This window comes from Poecilia reticulata, chromosome 7 (genome assembly GCF_904066995.2).
Source record: "Poecilia reticulata chromosome 7, P_reticulata-male-v2, whole genome shotgun sequence".
NCBI lineage: Eukaryota > Metazoa > Chordata > Actinopteri > Cyprinodontiformes > Poeciliidae > Poecilia > Poecilia reticulata.
The window spans coordinates 16479179-16502090 of NC_088836.1; the positions used below are offsets into that span (position 1 = coordinate 16479179).

General features: G+C 39.4%; 1 protein-coding gene across 3 annotated transcripts in view; it reads left to right on the forward strand.

Moving 5' to 3' along the window:
- znf385a (zinc finger protein 385A) overlaps positions 1 to 22912 on the forward strand; it is an 83905-nt gene that overhangs the window by 56508 nt on the left and 4485 nt on the right. For all 3 annotated transcript variants that reach the window (XM_008413642.3, XM_008413643.3, XM_008413644.3), the window contains 5 exons: positions 2062 to 2172; positions 9703 to 9877; positions 17675 to 18028; positions 21579 to 21763; positions 22022 to 22114. In XM_008413642.3, coding sequence (XP_008411864.2) covers positions 2062 to 2172; positions 9703 to 9877; positions 17675 to 18028; positions 21579 to 21763; positions 22022 to 22114 — 918 coding nt within the window. The remainder of the gene's footprint in view (positions 1 to 2061; positions 2173 to 9702; positions 9878 to 17674; positions 18029 to 21578; positions 21764 to 22021; positions 22115 to 22912) is intronic.

Genomic DNA, 22912 nt, shown 5'->3' on the forward strand with positions numbered 1-22912 from the left:
GCCAAATGAGATAAGAATGCGTGATGTGAGGATGTCCGGACCAGGCCTCCCTCTCTCTCTCTCTCTCTCTCTCTCTCTCTCTCTTTGTATCTTTGTCTGTCTGGGAGTTATTCCCAGTTTTTTTTCAGTTTATTTTTCCAATCTGTTCCAATTAATCTTCCTCCCCCCTCTGTCACTCATTCTCTCCTCCAGAAGGAGCATTTGTTGGTCTGTTCCTACCCTTTTCACAAAGCTATTCATTTTAAGGAGTTGGAAGTGAAAAGCTCCAAGGAAAATCTTGTTTCAATTTAACTCTTTAGAAAATTGATTTGACCGATTTCACTCAATGTGACTCTCACAATTATTGAGTCATATGTATGTAAGATAAGAGTGAAATGTAAGCTTTTTTTGAAAAAATAAATAAATAAATAAAAAATAGCAGTCCAATTTAATGACAAGCCGAGTTATTTGGTATTTATCAGCATCTCCAACACAGCTGATTTTCATCAAACTTGAAACACTAATGGAACATTCATTGTCTTATGACCTAATACTCATTAAAACACCAAACATCAAAGCAGTTCGGTTCTTCACACCACAAAGTGCAGTTTATTTTTCTTGCTTTCATAAACCCAGACACTTATTTTCATAATGTCACTCGCTTTAGCTGCGGGCTTGCTCCAGACAGTTGTCTGGGGTAGAAATCCAGACTAATGCTAACAATGATTGCTGGATAAATTCAGCTTCAAACGCAGATAAACAATTGTAATGACTCCCCTTTTAGATCAATGGAGGCAGGGTCTTTAGTGTCGGGGACAGATTTATTTAGGACAGCTTATACGCTGACACGTTGAAGGTGCTGCTAAGCTAGTTAGTTAAATTTATACAATGCTCTTAGCACCAAACAGATGACTGGCATCCCAGCTGAAATAATTACTGCAGGGACAATGTGTTACTGAATGTGGGTCATGATGCATGGGTTTGGGCTGTAGCAACGGGCTGGATGAAAACACAGGAAAGATGTTGTAAACAGTCTTGTGTCTGCGTGTGTTATAGTCTTTGCCAGCGGTCGTATCGCCTAGCAAAAGTCCTCATACCTTGAAAATTGCTTATTTTTATCAACTTCTAGAGTTTTAGTAACTAAAATAAGTGCATCATTTATTTATGAAAAAATAAAAATAAAATCTGAAAAGTGAGGCATTTATATTCAGCCCCCTTTTACTCTAAAATGCCCAAATGAAATCATGGGCATCCAACCGCCCTTCAAACTTAATGAGAAAACAGACCTTTGCATAATTTAGTCTCACTACAGCCGTTTCTGTGAAGGCAACAGAGTTGTCAGAGAACGTTAAAGTAACAGGATCGTCATGACCCAGGAACACAGCAGACAGGTCTGGTATTAGACCGAGGGAGGAGTTTTAAATCTGACAACTGTGAAAACTCTAACAGCTGTTTTTTTGTGCACTTAATGGTTGTTTTGGAGGAGTGGAAAGAAAAAGCCACCGGACAAAAAGGCAACCGCAATTCAGCTTTGTGTTGGTCTGTCGCATCAATTTCTAATTAAATACGTGGAGATTTGTGTTGAGAGAAAAAATGTGAACAGGTTTAAGAGTAGAATCGGTTAATTATGAAAGGGATTAATGATTGATTTTTGAAGACAAATGAAAATAGTCAAATAAAATGCACGAAAAGCAATAGGCAAAAGTAGAAAACCTTTTCCTCACATCGTGTGTTTTACTTTTACCACTAATTTTGCTTTATGTATAGACATATATTCAGCTTGCATCAAGTGCTACTAAAACATTCCACTCACCTGAATTACTATATAGTAATTTCTTCTACTTCTACACCATTCCAGCTCGGTCTTCTGACATGACAAGTTCTGGCTTTTCTTCACCATACCTACTTCAACCATTAGAGGCAGAGGTCACATTCATCTTTCACATGATGATGGAAGGCTGACCTATTGACTTATGGCTCTTGAACTTTAGGAATTCACACCTGGAAGATTTAATTACAGCTGACATATTTTTTCCTCTCTCTTCCCCCCCACCCCCTTGTTTTTGTCTTCTCCTGTCCCAGATGGACCCCGTGCAGAAGGCTGTGATAAACCACACCTTCGGAGTACCTCTGGTCAAGACCAAGCGGCCGGTCATCTCCTGCAACGTCTGTCAGATCCGGTTCAACTCAGAGGTAGAGGAACACAAGAGAACATCATACATGTGACATTTATGTCACATGTATCCCATGTGACATAAATGGTTCTGATAAAATGTAAATGCATTTTACAAATACTACGATTAAGGAGGGTGTACACTTTTACAAATTATTATGAAAATTTGTGGTCTGTATCTGGTTTGCTTAATTAGGTAAATAAAACATAAAATATACAATTAAGCCTTCATTTTTTCTTACCTTAGGCACATTTAGATGTAAACTGACTTTCTTTCAACAAAGACATCTGTCTCTAATAAGTAATGAGACAGGCATCTGTCAGGAGTTATTACAATTTTATTTAAAAATTGTATGTCAATAAATATTTTTGCACTATTCCATAAGTAATGGAACAATCTTCACTGTGTTACATTAGTCAAACACAGTTTTTTTTTTTTTACTCGTTTTCACTAATTTTTACGTCTTTGGTGATGAACTACAAGTATTTCATATTTCCTTGCCATCACCCTAATATTTAGCTCACTCTACAGATTATTAGATTCAGGTCAGTATTCTGGGAAAACTGCTGCAAAACTTTAATATTACTTCCAGTCAGAAGGAGCACGTTAGTAATCTTAAAATATTCATTTTAAATCTAAATCTGCAAGCGAATTTATGGTATGAATAACTATGGGCTTACCTGTAGAAAGAATCTTGCTATGTTTAAAATATTTGTGAAATTCTTTAGTGCAGTCTGGATCAAGCCAAGCACTTACCTCATTTAACAGAACATTAAAATGTTAAATAGTAATAAACAGCATTTAGGAATGAGACAAATGACAAAACCATCCAAATTACAGAAAACTTGATGAATTTAAGTTACTGTTACGGTCCTACAGCCTACTAAAAGGAGCTTCATGTTTGGAAAATCAGTTATGACACACTGCAACACGTCTCATATTGCATTGTGAAAGAATTTGCACCTTTTATGTTTGCGCTATAATGTATTGTTTTCTCCACATGTCTCCCATTGGGATATGCTGGACAGCTCTGTGTCTCATTACGCCGACCCACATGGCAGATAGTGGAGCAGAGGATGTTGTGCATTTCTCTGGTCAATGTTTTGGCTCATTTGACCTCGCTGGAATTTATTTCACGACGGCATGGAGTTAGCAGAAGCACCAATCACTGCGGCTTAAAGCACGACGGCATAAGCAGCAGGAAGTTTGACTGAACTCTAAAACATGTTGGGGACAGTCCACATAAACATTACAGACCTCACACCCCCATCACCAACCTGCATATGTGACTGCCAACTGATGAATGAAGCCAAAACTAGAGGTGTGGTGTGAATAGTGATGCTAAACCATCTGCTATTTTATTTTTTTATTTTTAACTTTTGTCATGTGGATAATGAGGATGGAAACATGACAACATCAGTGCAAAAATATCATGTTCACACTGTATAATTTAGGTGTGATTCTACTGATTCTGTCGGGGAGAATTGAGGGCCCTGCTGTCCAGCCGTGCTCAGTACATAACATTTAGGAGTGGACCGCTGCTATATATACACTGCACATCCACAATCATGGTTTCAGAGTGGTTAGGCAGCAGCAGGGCTGTAATCTTCTCTTTGTAGACTTCTCTTGTTTCCTCACAGGCAACAGGAAGCAGTCAGACATGTTTACGTAAGAAATACTTTGAGACCCGCTGCTGGAGATCACGCGCTGGGGGCCCTTTAGTTTAGAAGTTATGGTAGATGTTGCTATGGATATGAAGCTGTAAAGAAGAGACATTAATGCTGCAAAACTCACACACATGACTGCTTTAAAGTTGGCATAATGCAACTTACTAATCAGGCAGCAGAAACTTACACGAGAAACGATGGAAATCATGCTCCCTTCTGTTCATGTCTTAAATCTTTTTATTTATGAGTACTCATGTCATGATGGTTGAAAGATCTTTACAAGAAACTACAATGACATGTGATTGATTCCTACATGATTTATGATTGGCTCTTTAAAATCAGTCCTGTCCAGCCTGGTTTACTTTCTGACCCACTTCCGCTCAATTTTCATTTATGTAACATCTGGAAACATAGCAGGGTTCTCAACACAGTCTAGGGGGTTTTCTGTAGCTATACGGAATATAAGTGAACTTCACTGTAGTATATAATGTGAGAGAAGACACTTTAGACCATCTTAACTTGTGTTTGTTGTTCATTCTCTGTTCTGAAGGCAAACACCAACTGGGACTTCTGTGGATCACATGCATAGAATGTGAAAGTGGTTTTGTTATGAGGGTAAAATTTCATCCAGCAAGTCATAATTTAAAAATTAATTGAAAAACTGACAGTGGTATTTAATTATATAAAGAATGTTAGTGGTTTCTTCAAAGTTATTAGCTATAGTGGGAGGACCATTTCTGCCATCTTGAATCTCAACAACCTGATGAAAATAATTATGTTTCTAATCTTTCAAAACTGACTTCAAAAGATGAACAGTCCACTAGATTTAGAGATGAACGAACTTTAACGCACAACTATCATCATTAGGATTCAAACATTTTGTAGACTAAAACAAAAATGTTGAGTATTTTTGAGCATTTGTTAATTCTAGGTGTCAATCTGGCTCATTTTTAAGAGCATGTTGTGGAGGAATGCACCGCCTCCTCCCTCACATGATCATTTCAAGCGTGATCAAGGATGAGAGGACAAACTGCGGCACATATGCACAATAATACTTTGTTACTGCGATGCTTTGTTTGTTTTCTCTCTAAGCTGGAGAAGAACAAACCTTATTGAAAAAGATTAGCTCTCTGCCCAAAATGTTTTGCTTCTGTAAAGAGCCAAATGTTACAGTAAACCTGAACTTTCAATTTTAGAACACATTTTTTGTCACCTTTGCCTCGATACGACCCCCCGACTCCCTCACCCCCACCTGCCATTAGCTCTTCTCTCCTCTCTTCCTGTTTTTCGCTTCCTGTTTGAGCGACCTTCGCCCCATCTTTCTGTTTTCCTCCCTCTCTCCACACTGCATTATTTACAGTGTGGAAAACCCTAAAATTGCCTGCCACTACTTATTACAAGATGCATTCGTCAAGGGCATGGATTAGCGTCTAGCTCCGACAGCAGCTTTGCATCTTGGGAAACTGGTGGAGAGAGGGGACTTGGAGGAGAAGGACAGGAGAAGGAGATGGGAGGGGAGAGTGGGGGGTTGGTTCCCTGTTGTGTGAGCGCTGTGTGGTGGTGTGAGGTGCTAAATGCTGGGTAATGCAGAATAACCTTGGTGGCATGCTGCAATAGTGACATCACAGTCTCTGTGGAGCTGCATTGGCTGACGTCACAGTTGCTGCAGCAGAAACGGGCTGATGTACATCTCTTATTTGTCCTTGTCTCCTCACTGCGTTTCCTCTTTTCTCATTTGTTCAACGTTTCCAGTCATTTTCCCCGTCTTTGTCTTGTGCCAAGCTCAGTAGCCACACTTCAACATCTCCAGATAATCCCGTTGTTTAGACTTTGTTATGCTGAGCAGCAGCATTCACATATCCAGGATACTTTTTTGTTGTTGTTTGATTTCTATTTTAGTAAAGTTCTATGCAAGAGTGGAGTTGAATTTCTACTCTGTTTCTGCATTATATGACACTTGGATCTCTTGCAACTGATAGGAGAGGATAAGATGGCATTTGTAAACTTCCCTACCTCCCTATATCCACTTTTTCCTCTGAGTCATCAATTCTTTCTTTCCAGGCTCCATAACTTTTTCCACCTTAATCTGCGGACTTTGCCAGAGTGCTTCAGCATGTTCATTTTGACAGGGAAGAGTTAAAATCTGAATTTACAGGAAACACGTGTTCCTCAAAACGGTCCTGCAGAGGTTCAGAAGGGCAATTTTAGGATTTTTGAGGAGATTTTGTCAAAACATAAAAAGCAGTTATATCACCTCTTAAGATTGCAGGTGTGCAGGTCTTTCCCCCACCTGTAATGTGACATGCACCTTGGTCAAATCAATTGAGGAAAAATTTTAAATTATTAAAAAAAAACGTAACTCTGGTCGAATGAGCAAGCACACCTTTCAGCTGATGCTTTGTTGAACTTTTTGTTTTAGAAACTGCAGTCAGTATTTTCTTACCATTTGCTTCAAAACCGCTCCAAGAACATGAAATTTTAATTAACTGGTTATAAACTTTTAACAGAAGTTGTGGCCTATCCCTTTAAGGTTCGTCCTGACAGCTCCCGTCTGAGATGCTGTAGCACATGAAGCTAACATAAACAACCAGACTTGGTAACATTACTCATCACCCCCTGCCTGTTTCTACCAAGCCAGGCTATCTCCACACTTGAGCCTGTTATCAGCTTGATGTCCTAAGTGTCAGTCAAAGTGTCTAAGCCTTTCAGCGCTCATCGCAGCTGTCAGCTCCTCATCGAGACCAAATCCCTCACTGGCATCTATAAGTAATCCAGCCTCCTGAATCAATACAGACATTGTTGGGCTCTCAGGGAAAATTAACTGGTCAGACCAGCTTCCTCAATGGCGAATCAGTTCGCTCAACGTACTTGAGGGAGTCAAATGCAGAACCGGCATAAGCACCAAATATATCAGCGAGGAGCCTGTTTGTGCTTTTCACTGAATAAGAAAAGTACGGATTAACACGCAGCAAATAGGTTTACACACATTTGACTTGTGCATTATTAGACTACGTGTTGTAGTTTGTGCGCCTTCTGAGGTGATTTCTGTTTTGTTTTACTGTCACCATGTTGTATATTTAGACTTTAGGTGACAGCTCTCTGCACATAAACCGCATCCCACCCAGCATGTTGTTCCTGACTCACATACCTCTGTATAGTAACACTGTGGCTAGAGACAGACGGTCTTAATGTCTGTGTAATCTCCTGACAATTGACTCTCTGAACAAACACATTAGCTGCTACGTAGTCTGTCATCAAGAGATCATCTTTACTAGCTTCTGGAAATGATCTCTGTGCCATTTTTTTTCAAGCCGGGATTTACAGTTGAAGTATATTAAGATAACATGACATTGCGATATTATTATTTAATATTGTGACGATGATATTTAGATTATATTTATTTTGTTTTCCTTCATCCTTTCGTCACTAGAACCAATTTCAGGTTTGAGCATAAAAGGTAGTGAATGTGGAGAGATTAACACTGTTTTGACAAACACACTGAGTCATTGATTGAATGAATTCAGCCCAGATCTTAAGCTCTTACAACTTTTGAGATTAATTGGAGCATAAAGAGTAAACCAGGTCTTCTCATCCAACATCACTGTCTGATCTCACAAATATACGACTGGGAGGATGGTAAAAATATGCATAATCTCAATCCTAAATCTTGTGCAAATGTATACCAGAAATAGGAAAATAGCAAATTTAAGAATGATCAATAGGTGGTAACATAGCGATTCAAATCATCTGTAAAGTGAAGTCTGACAAAATTTAACCCCCCAAACTTTAAAGTAACTACTGAGGGTTTCAAATATAATCTCAAATCAAAGTGCATCCAGGCAGGTTCTGTGCTCGGAGTAATTATAACAAAAACTCCACCATAAACAAACATGTGATGGCTACCTACACAGCACAGCAAAACAAAGATCAGTCAAGAGGTAGTTAAATTCATATCTTATTTTCTTTCATTCATTAAACAAGTCATCCAATCTGAAAAAGTAAGTAGCTCTTACAGTAAGAAAAAGCTCTTATTTATTTGCTTGGTTCATAAAGTGCATCTCGATGGTAAAAAGAAAACCTAACAATAACAATAACAATACCGCTTAAAGAGCCACAGATGAAGCACATTTTCCCTGGCCAGCATGTCCTCTTTCTCTGTGTAAGTACTACTCAGTACAATCTCGTCCGCTACAGCAACTCCTTCGTTGTTTGCATTCCAAATATGTCTTAAACTATGTGGCAGGTTTAATAAAAACATCTGCCACCATGCCTGCTGTTGGACATTACTCAGAGGCATTCTTGCCAAAGAAAACGTCCAGAACAAATGAAATAAAACGTACAGTTGACATGTTTACATTTCATACTGTATACTGGGTTCTTTAATGAAGTGTTCCTTCTTTCCGTCCTTTCAACAACTGTATGAAACACAAACTCTCCTGTGTAGTCGCTGCCGGCTGGGAATTCTGCTCCCCATACTGGTAAAACTAAACCTCGCTGTTATTGAGTTTGCATTCCAACTTCATGGCCTCTCTCTGAATCTGTTGTTTTTGTCACTTATTCAATTGTACTTTTTTCTTCTTCTTCTTTTCAGCTCTGACATCAGAGCTCTAGCTCCGCTCTGACTGACACACATCTTTTCCTGTTGAAATTATCATCTGTCCTCTCTCAATCCATCAGAATCTAACATTAAACAAACGCTTCAGCTGCGAACTCACCGGCCTGCGTTTTAGGGAACTAACTGCAACGTGATGAGCTGTTTCATCATAAGCGGCGCAGATCCTCTCATCCGCACTTTGAGTCATGCTTTCTCTGGACCTGTCTGTCTGCGCAGCACACTGATCCTGATCCTTTCATCTTTGAAATATCAGGTCTGCTTTACTACATGCAGGCTGCTCAACATGTGTGCTAGAACATCTGTAAATTATTGCAGCAATCTTTACGCAGTATGTCCACAGATCTGTCTGTCTGCCAACACACACCTTACTATTTCAAAGTTCTGTTTGTTACTGACGGGCTCAGAGGTGCTAATGTGTCGTGCCTTTGAGTGTTTCTGCACAGCAGTGACAGAAACACTGAACTTGGCGCTGTTGTCTGATGTAATCCCCACAGAAGTAGCGGCAACTATAACTTTTTAACTTTTCAAATGCTAACAAATATAAAACTTCAGCTGTCTCCTACAAGTAACAGAGTGTACCTTAATCCATTCTTCTGGCTCTACAAAGCTATTCAAATCAGTTGCAAGCAATATATATATATATATATATATATATATATATATATATATATATATATATATATACATATTTAAATATATGTGTATAACAAAATATAATAGAAATATTGCAGAAATAATATGACAGGATAATTTCCTAAAATGTTTTTTCCACAATGGAATAATTCAAAACAAAACAAACAAAAAACAACAGTTGCTTTTTTCCAATTGTGGAGGCAGTGCAGGTGCACAGTACTTTTTCAAATTACCGAAACATTTCCATCAAGACTGGTTCCAGGTGTTAAAACTGATTAGAAACAGATCAGTGTCTTTGAGCTTTCTACTACACCTCCTCCTCTAACAGTGAGAGACCTTACAACCTCTTGCTGTTACTCTCATGAACTCTAAATGACGCAGCGTTCAAATGCAGTTCTTATTCTCTTCTAGAAAAACACCATTGTGAAGCCGACCATATCTTTTTACCTCAATTAGGTTAAATAAATAAAACTCTGCTGTTCTATGTTTTATGTTCAAATTAAAAATTCATACCCAATCAACAAAACTTTGTGGTGATAAATTCTGTCTTTACATATAACTACAACTACATACATCTTGTTATTGGTGGTGTATTCTTTCAACATACAAACTTGCATTCCTTGTTGTCTCACAGAGCCAGGCGGAGGCCCATTACAAGGGGAACCGCCATGCCAGGAGAGTCAAAGGCATTGAAACATCCAAGAGTCGCCCCCAGGAGGGGGACAAGCCTCACGCCCTGACCCAGACCTCATCCCCGTCTCCACCTGGAGCCCCTGGCATTTCCCAGGATTGTGATCCTGGGAAAGCAGGTGAGAGAGCCGACGATGTTACCAGACGTGTGTGATCCTCTAATTGCAAACATAATCAACTTGTTCCACACAGGAATGTTCGGGGATTATTGTTTACGTTATACATGATGGGAAATATGCTGGAATAACAAAGTATTTTAATCACAGTGGCTCTGCAGTAACTTGCTCTGAGAAAAAAAGAAAAAAAAAGTTCTTTGTGCGGTTGCATTTGGCTGCAGAAACTCCACCTCACGAAGCCTGCTAACAGATTGTTATACAGTAAGATATTTTTCTGATTCACAGCTAAGCCCAGTTTCAGTAAATCACACTGAGCGTGAGAGTCAAGCCAACAAATGATTATAAATATACAGCTGCCTGGATTCACACCACTAGGATATTTGTCTTACCTTTTGTCACATTCCAACCACAGACGTCAATGTATTTAATTGGCTCTCCATGCACAAGGTAGTTTTATAACTTTGTAGTGGTAGGAAACTGATACATGGCTTTCAATTATTGTTTTACAAAAAAATGCACATATATAAAAAGCATTTGTGATCACACCTTTTACTCTCATACCCCCTGAATTAAATCCAGTTCAACCAATTGCCTGTAATCATCGAATTAGTGAACAGAGTCCAACTGAGTGGGCGTTTATTTCCACAACACAAACTTTATTCATGTTTACAGACACTCTGCATTCAGTCAGACTGAGTTGAGGCTCAGAACGGCAGTAATTTCAGACCTAGTGGATAAACCCCAGTTATGACTCCAGTGAAAGATTAACATCAATGTGTAAGACACATGGCATCGTTTTCCTTCCACTGCAAAAGGACGCAGTACTTTTACATAATATCCCAATAAAATACATTGAAGTTGTTAGATATTACATGACAATATGTGGAAAGGTCGAATGGGGGAGTGATAAGTTTTTCACGGTGGTGTACCACTCCTGAATGACCTTCCTGAAGGTGCTATGCAATTTGTAGCTGAATCAGAATAGAACATGGCTTATTAGTTTAAACATGGTGGTAATAGGTGCTAATGCTGATTGATTATAAATAAAGATGAGACCACAATATTAAACATGGACGGCACAGAGTCATAAAGGACGGTGACAGCAGCTGATCTGACTTTAATGAGACTTTATTTACTTTTGGCCAGATGATTAATGGTTAGGAGGGACAGTGCGTGCTCATTTCTTAGCAGAACATTTCTAGCTTTACTCCTGCTGTCTTAGTCTTAGCTTTCCTTCCCTTGTTATTTCAAGCGATAATTCGCAGTACTGTCTGCATTTAGCCCGTCTTCTTTTGTGCTGTCAAGCTTTCCGTTCTGTCTGTGTCGCAGACAGTTTGGATCAAACACCAGGCGTTGAATAGACCTGCCACGTTTCACTGACATTCACAAAGGTTTCTGTAGCTGACTGTTTACAAGACATTTTCAGGGTACTGATGTGGGACCTCAGTGCAAACATTCAAATGAAAAAAAAAAAAAAAGAAAAGAAACTCCTGTTTGATAAAGACCACCAGAGCAAACATCTTAGCATTTCCCTGCCTTTGCCTTGGTACATTTTTTTTTGTAGCTGGTCCCAGAAAAATTGTAGCTCTTGTTTTTTTTAGTCTTTTTCCCCCTCGGGGACTAATGGGCTCAACCCCCTAAATCAGTCCCCATTACTGAGATTTTCTGAGACAAAAACCAACTGAACGAGAGGCCTGCCATGATGGAGATCCGAAAGTAGAAACATGTGAAAGAATGCCTTTTTCCATCCAAGCCTTTTTCTCGTGACCCTGGAACCTTGCCTCTTCCTGATTTTGCAGCATGCATGCTGGGTTGTGCGTGTTCGTGTGTGTGCGCGTGTGCGTGCGTGTGTGTGTGTGTCTTCAGATTGATCTTCAGTTCAGTGGTGGCTAGACAGATCTCTGGGAGCATGCAGCTGTGCACTTCCTCAACTGGGAAAGCATTGTCTGGGGACAGACACTGTGATGTGGGACATGGAGCCCGCTCTGGGACAGACACAGGAGGTTATAGCCATAAAGTTGTGTAAACATAAATAAACAATACGGTCAAGCAAAACTATTCAGATGGAAGAGTGAAGTTCCCACAAAGGCTTAACTGTCTTTGTTTTTGACCCTGAATGTTTTTTGTTTTTTTGTTGCTGTAGAAGATCTTTTTGCTTATATCTGTTTGACTTTAGAGAGAAACAGATGTAAAGCAGTAGCGGCCTGGGCTACCATGTCTACACCAACCTTCGTTTTGTGCGCGCCATCGTTTTTCATTAATACATCAAACGCAGTCAGAAGTGACGACCGCGAACATGACATTTGGGGTCCTTGCTGAGGGCTGAAGCTGCAAGTGGTTATGATCTGAATGCTGTCGCCCGCTCAACAGTACAGTTCACAGAGGGAGTTTTACATCCCTCAGAGGCTTTGTGGTTGTTGTTGTCCCTAAAGAGGAGGCCCTTGGCTTTGAGGGGTTTGGACATGGTGAGAAGAGGTTTTGGCGAGGCCTGCAGTAGAGAGCATGGCAGCTGCTACACTACTGGAGAGAAACTCTGCTCTGCCGGCCGCCCCCTTCCTCCTTCGCCTTTCCTCTTTATCATTCTACAGTCTGACACTCCTACTTTAATGACGGACCACAGTAAAACCACCCTCATATTACAGCACACAAACACTCACACACACCCAAGGTCAGTTAAACAGATGACTTTTATGTGATGGCTTGGGTTTCACAGCGGGGACCTGACAGTAGAATTGGGTTACGCAGAGCTGATAGTCTTTCATGCTCCGTTTGTTGAGCCAAAGTCCGTTTATGCATGTTTCGTTTCAGCAGGAGTTTCTTGGGTCAGATCTGTCTGAAACAGTTGCACCTAATAAAACAAGATGCACGTTAGTTGCTAGCTGGAATGTCTCGTTGCATGACTCAGAGTTCAAATTAAGAGCAAACTGGGAAAATGCACCCTGATGCATTATGGATGCAAGTGTAGCATTGGGTTCCGTTCATCTTTAATAATTAATAATGGTTGCAGAATCCACAGTCACCTGCCAGACAGGTTTATTTGCACTGCATGTGTATTAATAGATCCTGCAATCTTTCTCATTTTCTTCATGATGCAATCCTAAACTTTAATGCATTTATTTGAGGTTTTATTAAACAAGCCAGTACAAAGCAGTGCATAGTTGGTTAGGGGAAAGGAAAGTAAAATACTGTTTTGTTCATTTAAATTTAAAAAAATCTGAAAAGTGTACAATGCATTTATATTTACACCCCACTAACTGTAACACTGATGTTCGCTTCAGCTGTTACTCTAAACATGGATTTCAATAAAGAGGAATGGCCTTTGACTGGACCATTCTTACACATAAATGTACTTTGATCTGAACCATCCAACTATTAGACTGGCTTTATGTTTATGATGACTAGTTTGCTGGAAGTTTCAAGCGTTTTGCAGCTTTTATCATGTTCGCTGCCAATAACTCTATGTACTGGCCGGCAGGTAATGTTTTGCATGCAGGCCAGAAAGTTTAAATTTGCTCATTTGACCTGCATGATTCTTACAACACTAACTTTCAAGATGGCGACGTGCAGTCAGCTGCACAGCATTTAGATCGACATCTAAAAGCTCAATTCTGATGTAATTTAACCAGAAGTCGTTCTTTTACGCTTACATATTTTGCAGCCGGCATGGCTTGTGAAAAACTGCGAACAACTTCTCATTGCTTTCTTCTCGCCACCCTATAAATGTCAGCGAGAGCTGTCCTGTCGACAAAGTCTTCGATCTTGGCTCGCGGTCTCTGTAGCTTCTTTAGCTTTAACGTGAGTCTCTTGGCTGCTTATTTTTGATTAATGCTCTGCTTGCCTGGTCTCAGTTTCTGTTGACGGATCATGACTTTCGAGGTTTGGTGTTGTGTTATAAAGATGGAGCGAGCAGCGCTCTGTGACAGTTTGGGTTGATGTTCGTAACCAAATCCTGCTCTGAATGTTTCCAAATCCAACAGTTGATTGTGTACTGATGTTCTCTAACAAACATTTGAGGCCTTCAAATAACAGCTACATTTATGAGATACAATCACAGAAAGGTTGATTCCATACACTAGTTTGGTTACTTAGTTCAACCAACCGCACAGTATTTAATTTATCACAGAAGAAATCCTAATATTTTTAACAAATAAGAATTATTTCAAGGGACAACTTTGCCGCCATCCTCTTTATATTCTCTCCGTATTTTCTGACATAAGGCGATGCAATATGTTCACTCTCATTAATTATGCATTACTACTTTATGTCTCCTCTTTCCACAGGATTTATTGCCACACAATCTCTTTTAACACTTGCAAAATATACATCAATAAAAAATAAATCATCAGCCCCAATATTATTTGCAATCGCACATTTTATTTCCTCAACATTTGTTGTAGCTCAGAACAGATTTTAATGCGTTCTCTGTATGCAACCTTCGTCTGTTGACAACAAATTGTTGTGTGGAATTTGTTTGCATTCGATGAGATGCTTTGGTCAACAAATCCTTTTCCTCCTGGGCCCATCCAATAGGTTGCTTTAATTTCCCAAAGTGGATTAAAGCCAGCACAGACTCACCAGGCTAAGTGTAAAGCATCTGGATTGAGTTATCTCCCCCCTCCTGACCTCTCCCCCAATAATAGGAACTTCCTTTGCTTGGCCATGAGGGAGCTGCTTTGTAAATGATTAAGTAGACTTACAGAACATCCAGAGTTGTAGGAGAGTCAGATAACTCTGGCACAAAGGTTGTGCGAAAGAAAAAAAAAGAAAAACATTCATTTTCTTTTTGAGTCTGCGGGTTAATATTAATAAATCAAACAAAGCGGTTTAACTTCACATGATATATGATCATTTTATATATCTAATTTCATGAAAATTGTTCTTTGATTGCTTTACCTGTTGCAGAATGATTTGTTTTCCCTCAGTGTTGAAAAGCTTGAAAATGAAATTGTTTTATCGTAAATACTAATACAGGCCCTGTTGGGTGTATGTAATTAGTGCACGAGGAGAAACAGAGAGATGTCTGTCTGCAATCTCAGACTGGGATTCTAAAATTATTCCTAACTACTTGGCAACACACTCATGTTTTTTCCTGACTGATTTTGAACCAAAACATATGCTGTGCAGGGCTTGCATGTTCTCTAAAACAACTAATAATTCTGAATTTCTTAATGAACTTCTCAATGTCGCATAAGAAGCCAAAGCAGAAAATAGATATATATATATTTTTTCTTTTTTTTATTCCTTTTGAATGCACATATGTTGAACAAATGTTCATTGTAGCGCTGCAACTGGAAACCAGTATGGAACAAAGGAATTTTGATTTTGGGAAGAAGTGGACAGGAACAAACTTACAAGAGCTTGACCGAAGACGGCTGAAAGGGGAACACTAACCAAAAGGCACCAATTACAACATAATCACATAAGCCTACAGACGAAATAAACATATCAGCTATCATTGTGGTATTTCTATCACAAAAGGCAATGCTGTATGAGAACACACAGATGTGAATTAGGCATTTAAAGCAAACAATGCCAGAAATGCTGTACAACACTCCTTTAGTTTTACATGCAAGAGAGGCTTTCTGGTGCTGATCATCAGATTGGTTTCTGTAGAGTTTGGGTACAGGCCACACAGTCTCTGCTTTTGAGAGCGTATGAATACCCCACCCAAATGCAGGGGGAGGATATTTTTTTCAGCACTCTCTATTTAGTGAATACCGATGGTCTTGATTGAGGGTGTAGCTGACCAGAAACACATGTGGAAATGTATACAGCTATTCTGCTTACTGGTGTCCCTGGTAAAAATGCCTTCAAATACATTAACCTGCTTTTGCAGCCCTTTAATCTGACATTTATGCTTTTAGTAAAACCCTTAATTTAAGTGCTTTTATTCAACGAGGGAAAAGGATTTAATCTTAAGAAATCATCGTTGTATAATATCACCAGTGTCACAGTCACTGGCACCTGGTTGGAGCTGACAGTCAGAAGGACATATGACCATTCATCTTTGCTTTTTCTCAAGAGTTCTTGACCTTTGTTGTTTTCTCTTTTCTTCAGCTCACCCCACAGGTTTTCCTGGATTTTAGATCTGGTAGAAGGTGTAGTTTGTGTCAGGTGAAGTATTTCTAAGTTGATTTGACCAGATGTTTTGGATCATCGTACCAATAAAGACCACGGTGGTGACCCATTTTCAATTTTCCATGGTCTAGGTTATGTCATACAACAAGGGACACAGGAATTAGAAGTTCCTGGACAGTCTTTTAAAAAATACAGACAGCCCAGATAATGACATTGTTGCTGTTTAAAGCTTCTAATTAATTCTCAACATTTAGGTTAAATGCCAGAAGATGTAGGTTTTATTTTTCTATTTTCTTTCTTTTCCTGTTTTATTAACTTGGAAATAAATAAGAATATTCAAATATAATTGAGCATGCTCAAATTAAATTCTAAATTTTCAGTATAAGAGCATGAATCCAATGCAGGATTTTATTTTAAGGATTTTTATGCATCATGACTAAGAGTAGGGGGACACTGTATATGGTAACTGATTAAAAACGAGACAGAAGTATAGATTCACACAGGCAGAGGCAGTTTTTATGGGGGACAATATGCCCCAGGATGTCCAGTAAATAAGGGGGCTGCACAAATGCTCATAATACAATGTTGCCTCTTAATTAGGCCTTGAACAACTTTCCTGTTCCTTGTTTGTATAGCCTTGAAATGTTTTGCATTCCATAAGGACTGTAGGAAAATAAGTATGACTGGAGAAAAGAGATAAAGTTTCCAACTCAGCACTAAATTAAAGGGCCTTTCTATTATTTTTAGCTCAAAATCTAAAATGTTTTTGACTGATTAAACCCAAACTAGAAAATGCTGCTCTGACAACAGATTAATTAAAAAGGAATCTGAGATTTATGAAGCCTTTCTATTACTAGTGAACATGCAAAAACTTTAATTTTGTATTATTTTAGAGTTCAGTCCCCCCCCCCTATATACTGACAGGAGTCCACAAACTTCAACATACAGACTGGTCAAAAGCCTGGACGGTGCATAAGGAAGTTGTTGCTCAGGGCACCGTTCCTGCAGGAACCACCACTGCACACATAGGCAAAGATAAAGAATGAAATAAAATGACATCAGGCTTATAAAGCGCTTTATTAGGACCCTCAAAAGAAAATGAGATCAGTCATTCCCATTCATGATGACCAGCTACTGGATTGTATCCCCAGCTGCCCTGCGACAGTCTGACAGGAGCTGGGCTGCTATACTGGCGCCACTGTTTAATAAAACGCTTCTGGAATTTGTGAACTTGAATCATCACTGTTTTAACCAAATTAAAAAAATAATAATAATAACAGGTGTTTTGGCAGAAGCAGAAACATACTGTGATCTGTGCTTCCTATTTGTCTCTTTGGTAAATGTTAACACAGCCAGACCACATCAAGGCACGATGAAGCCCTCAGACATGTTGGACGCACACATTCCTCCCTTTACACACAGCAGTCTGGTATTTCCTTCACTGTATAATTTTAATTAAAAGGCCTTTTTCAAATCCATTATAAATTACAGCATAGTAAATAAAAAAACAGGTTGCAAAAAGCTTTTTGTTGGTTTGTTTGATCTACGGAGCGAATCACAACTGCCATATTCAGCAGGGAGTGGTTGACGGTGTGGTTACATTTAATAAAATTATATTTCAAGGGGAACATAACTTTAGTTAACTGTTTCAGCTACTCTGTTGGCTCTATAAAATCGGGTAATTGACACGTTGTTTTCTCATTTTCCCTTTCATTTCCCCAGATGATACACGACCTCTGTCGCAGTTAAGCGAGCCCCTTCTGGCTTCAGGGCCCCTTCCCTCACTACCCAATCCACCCACCCCGCCCATGGATTCCCCAATGACGTCAGTGTGCCCACTTCTTCCAACTCAGACTCCCCCCCTGATCCCCCCGACCAGCTCCTCCCCCGGCTGCGGCAGTGCCAGCTCAGACCAGCCCGGGTCTGGACCGCCAGCTTCAGGAGTGTCAGCCGCCCCGGCTTCCAGCAGCCCGTCCAACCCGGAGACGGAGGAAGACAAGGCCAAAAAGCTGCTGTACTGCTCACTGTGCAAGGTGGCTGTCAACTCACTCTCACAGCTGGAAGCCCACAACAAAGGTGGGTACCAGCTGAATTCTGAACAAAACGAAAACCCCAAAACATGCTTAATGTGTGCAGACAGAGAGCAGTTCAGGTGAAAGTTTATAGAAATTCAAATGTTCCAACTTCGGAAGTTTGAGTCTCTTGAATTCTTCTAAAATACTTGTTTCTTTGTTTTCTTAACATATACAATTAATCAAGAAATGCAAATATGTTCACAGGCAATTTTATGATTTTCTTAACTTTGAAATTTGCACATGGGAACCTACAAGCAGTTATAAATCAGAGATGCAGCATTCAAAATATTTGTTGTAGCCTTTTTGCCATTGAATCTTTATATAGTCCACCCTGTAAACTGCTGGTGTTAGAGAGAATACCGATGAGGGTTTTGCTAGCACTGCAAAGCCTTTAGCCTCTCATAGGATTCTTTAAGTGGCTAGCATTACTTACACCACAATCTATATCTGTAGAGAACATGTGGCTCCTAACTTAACTCAAAAATTCCCAAAAAACTTGTTTTCAAATCTCGCGTGTTTTGACGACAAAACACAGGAGCTTTGCTGTCATACTTCTAGACTTCCTGTTACCTTCTGAAAACCTGCGCTCTCTTGCAGACTGAATGACCTGCTAACATTATGGAAAGTAAAGGTTTCATCAAAACTGCTTCCAGATACCCGCATGCCCTTTGACTTAATTTTTAAACACTTCACTAATGCTGCAAATCAGTTGCCCAGGTTTTGTTCCTTCAGTTCTAAAGTCAAAACTCAGGAGCGTTTTCATTGTTTCTGTGATCTGTTAGCACCTTTTCATGATGTGTTAACTGATTTGGGAAATAGTTGGATTTTTAAGTTTCTATCTGTCCACTCACCAATTAGAGTTGAATAGGCTAAAAATCAATCCGTTCCTATCAACTGCTGATTTCTATGTGGATCTTAAAGCTTTAAATGAAGTGTTGAACGTGACACAACAGAGGACACTAAGAACTGCACTGATCAGCAGATAAATGATCTGTTTGACACTGACATTCCTGGCCCATGTAACTGAGAACTTCTTTCTGGGTTTCAAGAGTCATGTCAAAGTGTCTAACCTTGTGTTGACACTCAACAGTAAGCTCACTTTCTTCTCTCACATAGGCCTGTAATGTTTGACACAACCCCAAATCCACTGAATCAAGATCAGTTCTGCCATTTCCACTAGGTGTATCATCTATACTCTCTGAAAGTCCTCCATCTAAACGTTTTCATGATGATGGCTGGGTTGTGTAACCGCTGCCAGAGGGATGTAAATAGGAATACACATTAGCACTGGACACATTGTACCAGACAGCTCTGAAACACGACACATTCTCACTGTTACAATTATCCCTGAGATGCCAGTTGCTCACTTTAATCCTTCCAGACCGACTTACAGTAAGTCTGCATGCAAGACGACTGTTTAAAAGTTTACAAAGTTTGTGCAAAAGCATTAATTCCTAATAAATTTCAATGGGCTATATTGGGATTGGATTTGATAGACAAACATGTACTGCACTATTGCTGATGGAAGGAAATGATACTTTGTGGTGTGCATTTGTATCCAGCCCCACTTACTCTGATTACTCTTCTCAGTATGTGTGTGTATGGGGGCCAAAGAAGGCCAGGGGTGAAAATACACACCACACTCTTGAGATTTTTGTTTGAAAAACCACATTGTTCTCACTTCACACTTAGATAATTGCAACATTACCATGTACAAAAAAAAGTCAAGCTGCCATAAATGCTCAGCACTGAATGGCAGCAAGAGACACAGTACCATAACAAATTGGCAAATTATTGATTAAATTACATCCTGCTCATCCTGGGGGATTAGACCCAGCTTTCTCAGCCAATAAGGCCATTTTAATGTGGGATAAGCAATAGCAAGGCGGTCACTACCACCATTATAGCACAATTTTCCTCGATTTTATTTTTCACCCCATTTTGATTGACTCCTTTTTCATTTATCTACAGACCAATTTGTGTTGCATATCTCCACTAGGGCCAGTGAATAGCAGTGTTTCTCATCAAAATGCAGATGCATGTTTAAAGTGAAAGAACACACAGTACTTTAATTTATTAACTCCTAATCACAGTGCTCGGTCTCAGCCTGCTGGGTATTTCTAGAGTTCAGGGCCTGGAAAACTAAAAGTTAAACCAGCTGAAAGTTGGCGGAAGACAATATGGAAACAATTACCCTCACTCATTCTTAAAATAAAAAACGCGTACATTTTCACAGTTTAAAAATAAAACATGTGTCATGCAGAGACAGATGCTTGAACCAAGTGCGTGGCAGATGGACTAAGTGCCAAACACGCAAAAATGGGAAAAAAAGGAAAATAATTACAGAGCGATTTCATTTGAATATTTTGTTTCCATTCCAAACATTTCCTGTTTTTGATTCTTGGAGTGAAAGCCGTCCACACTTGTGTTTATGAAGTGAGTCAAGCTTACAAAGACAAACGGATCTCCAGGGCCATCCTCAGTGCTCAGACCAAAATAAAACAGAGAGCACATTTTTGGCTTCGAGTAAAACTTATCAGTGGAGTTGCTTCCCTGCAGCGACGCCTCCACGTTCTCCACACTCTCATAGTTTCTCCTTCCTCTGGGTGACCTTTGCTTTGTTCAAAGGGATTTAAAAATTTGACTGAAATTCAATTCAAACTGTGTGAAAGTTAGAGCTGATGAGGGTTGAGTGGTTTTCTTTCAGTTCTGGGGAGTGTAGTATTATTTCTATTTTTAATTCAATTTTTTTTCTTGTTTTTAATGTCTAATTCAAAATGTCTTCTGTATTTTTGATGCAAGTTAGTGATTCACTTAACAGTAAAAGCTTATAGAATCAAGCACTTTCATGACTAAAATATTTAAGAAAATGTTTTAGAAAGATGGCCATTTTTTAACTTCCCTAGTATCTTTTCTGCTTTTTGTTGTTTTTTGTTGTGGAATGTTTTTTTTTTCTCAAAGCTCAAATGGTACTGTGGTTCCCAATGTTTAATTTTTCAATTTTTTAATAAGTTACTAAAGTATCAACATAACATATTTTTATCTGATGTCTCACACTTGACTATTTCACAGCTGTCTTCTTACTGCCACCTTGTGGACAAAAGCTTTATCAAACTGAAGAGTTCTGATTTCTGTTCCACTTTAGTGGTTATTGATTTACGGATGAAGCCACACAGTGCTTCACATTCTTGTCAAGTTTAATTGTTTTTCTTCTATTTCATTGTTTCTGCATCTGTAATTTCAGCCGAACAGTTTTCATTTATTTCATAGAGGAAGCAGACGATATCTAGTCCATCCATCCATACATACATTTTCTTTTACACCCTTGTCCCTATTGGGGTCAGGAGGGTTGCTGGTGCCTATCTCCAGCTAACGTTCCGGGCGAGAGGCGGGGTCACCCTGGACAGGTCGCCAGTCTGTCGCAGACGCTATCTAGTCATTTTTTTACAGAAGGTTTTTTTTTTTTCCTTTTTGTTTGTTCGCATGTGTGCGTGTGTGTGTGGGTGCGTGTGTGGGGGTGGGTGTGCGTGTGTGTGTTTATCTGTCTGCAGGCACTAAACACAAAACCATACTGGAGGCACGAAGCGGGCTTGGTCCTATTAAGGCGTACCCTCGCCTGGGTCCAAAGCCCAGTGGAGAGCAGGGAGGGGGGCCAGTGGACCCCAACACTCAGGAACGAACCTTCCACTGTGAGATTTGCAACGTGCGGGTGAACTCTGAACTGCAACTCAAACAGGTCGGTGGAAGATTTTTTTTATCATCCTTCCCTTTGCGTTTGAGAAGCGTGTATTATATTGTTTTCCATAAACTGAATCTAAAAAAACATACATTTCCTGAATTTAAATTTGGACTTCACAACATTTGAAAATCTTGTGGTAGTCAGTGAAGTAAATTTTTTTTAAACACAACTTATAGTGGTGAATGAAATGTTTTTGAATCAGTGCATAATCAAGAAAAGTATCCAAACCACAAACTTGTTCTTCTTTGTTTTTAGCACATATCAAGCCGGCGGCACCGGGACGGCATGGCAGGAAAGCCTAACCCCCTCCTCAGCCGACATAAGAAGCACAGGGGGGCGGATCTGACGGTAACGACTTGAGTTTCATCACATTTCATCAAACAAACATTGATTCTAAAAATTGATAGTTTCATTTTTTGAAGGAAGATCTTGAAGCTATTGATAATACTAAGTCATATTGTATTATGAAGGAACTGTGACCCATATTGCAAGGAGTTTACAGAAAGCCGAGAACAGATAGTCGGGTTTAAACTGATGTTATGAATTTAATATAACTTGAACTGAAAGCAATTATTTTTGTGAGACACATCAGTATTCGACATGCCTTCTCTCATGAGACAATTGACTCTTGCCATTTTCTGAGATGAACATGTTCGCTATGCGCTCTATTCCCAACGACATGCTTCAAGACTGTAACACAAATAACCGAACCATAAATACTGTAGTCTGCTGGAAAACCCAAACATTTACTCCACAGTTGCAGAGTCTCTGCAATTAACTCTCTGATCAACTGGCGTCTTCAGTCAGACAATCTGTAGCCAGTGAGAAGAATGGGGGAAGGAGCTGAATCTGAATAAGCCTTCAAAGCATCGCACTGCTCCTTTAGTTCTCTCACCCACCATATTTGAGATAGAGTGGGGAAAAAACTGCTCAGCCCATTTTTTACTAAACCTGTGCCAAATTAAATGTTGTGGATGTGTCGACATTTAATATCTGCATAACAGGGATGGACATTTATTTGTTTTGTTTAAAAAAAGGAAGAGAAACAAAATATAGTTGTGATAAAAAAATTTACTTACTGTGCGAAAGATAAATTCTCTAGATGTTGCCTGTAAAACCCCAAAACTGAAAATATACTTTGGATCT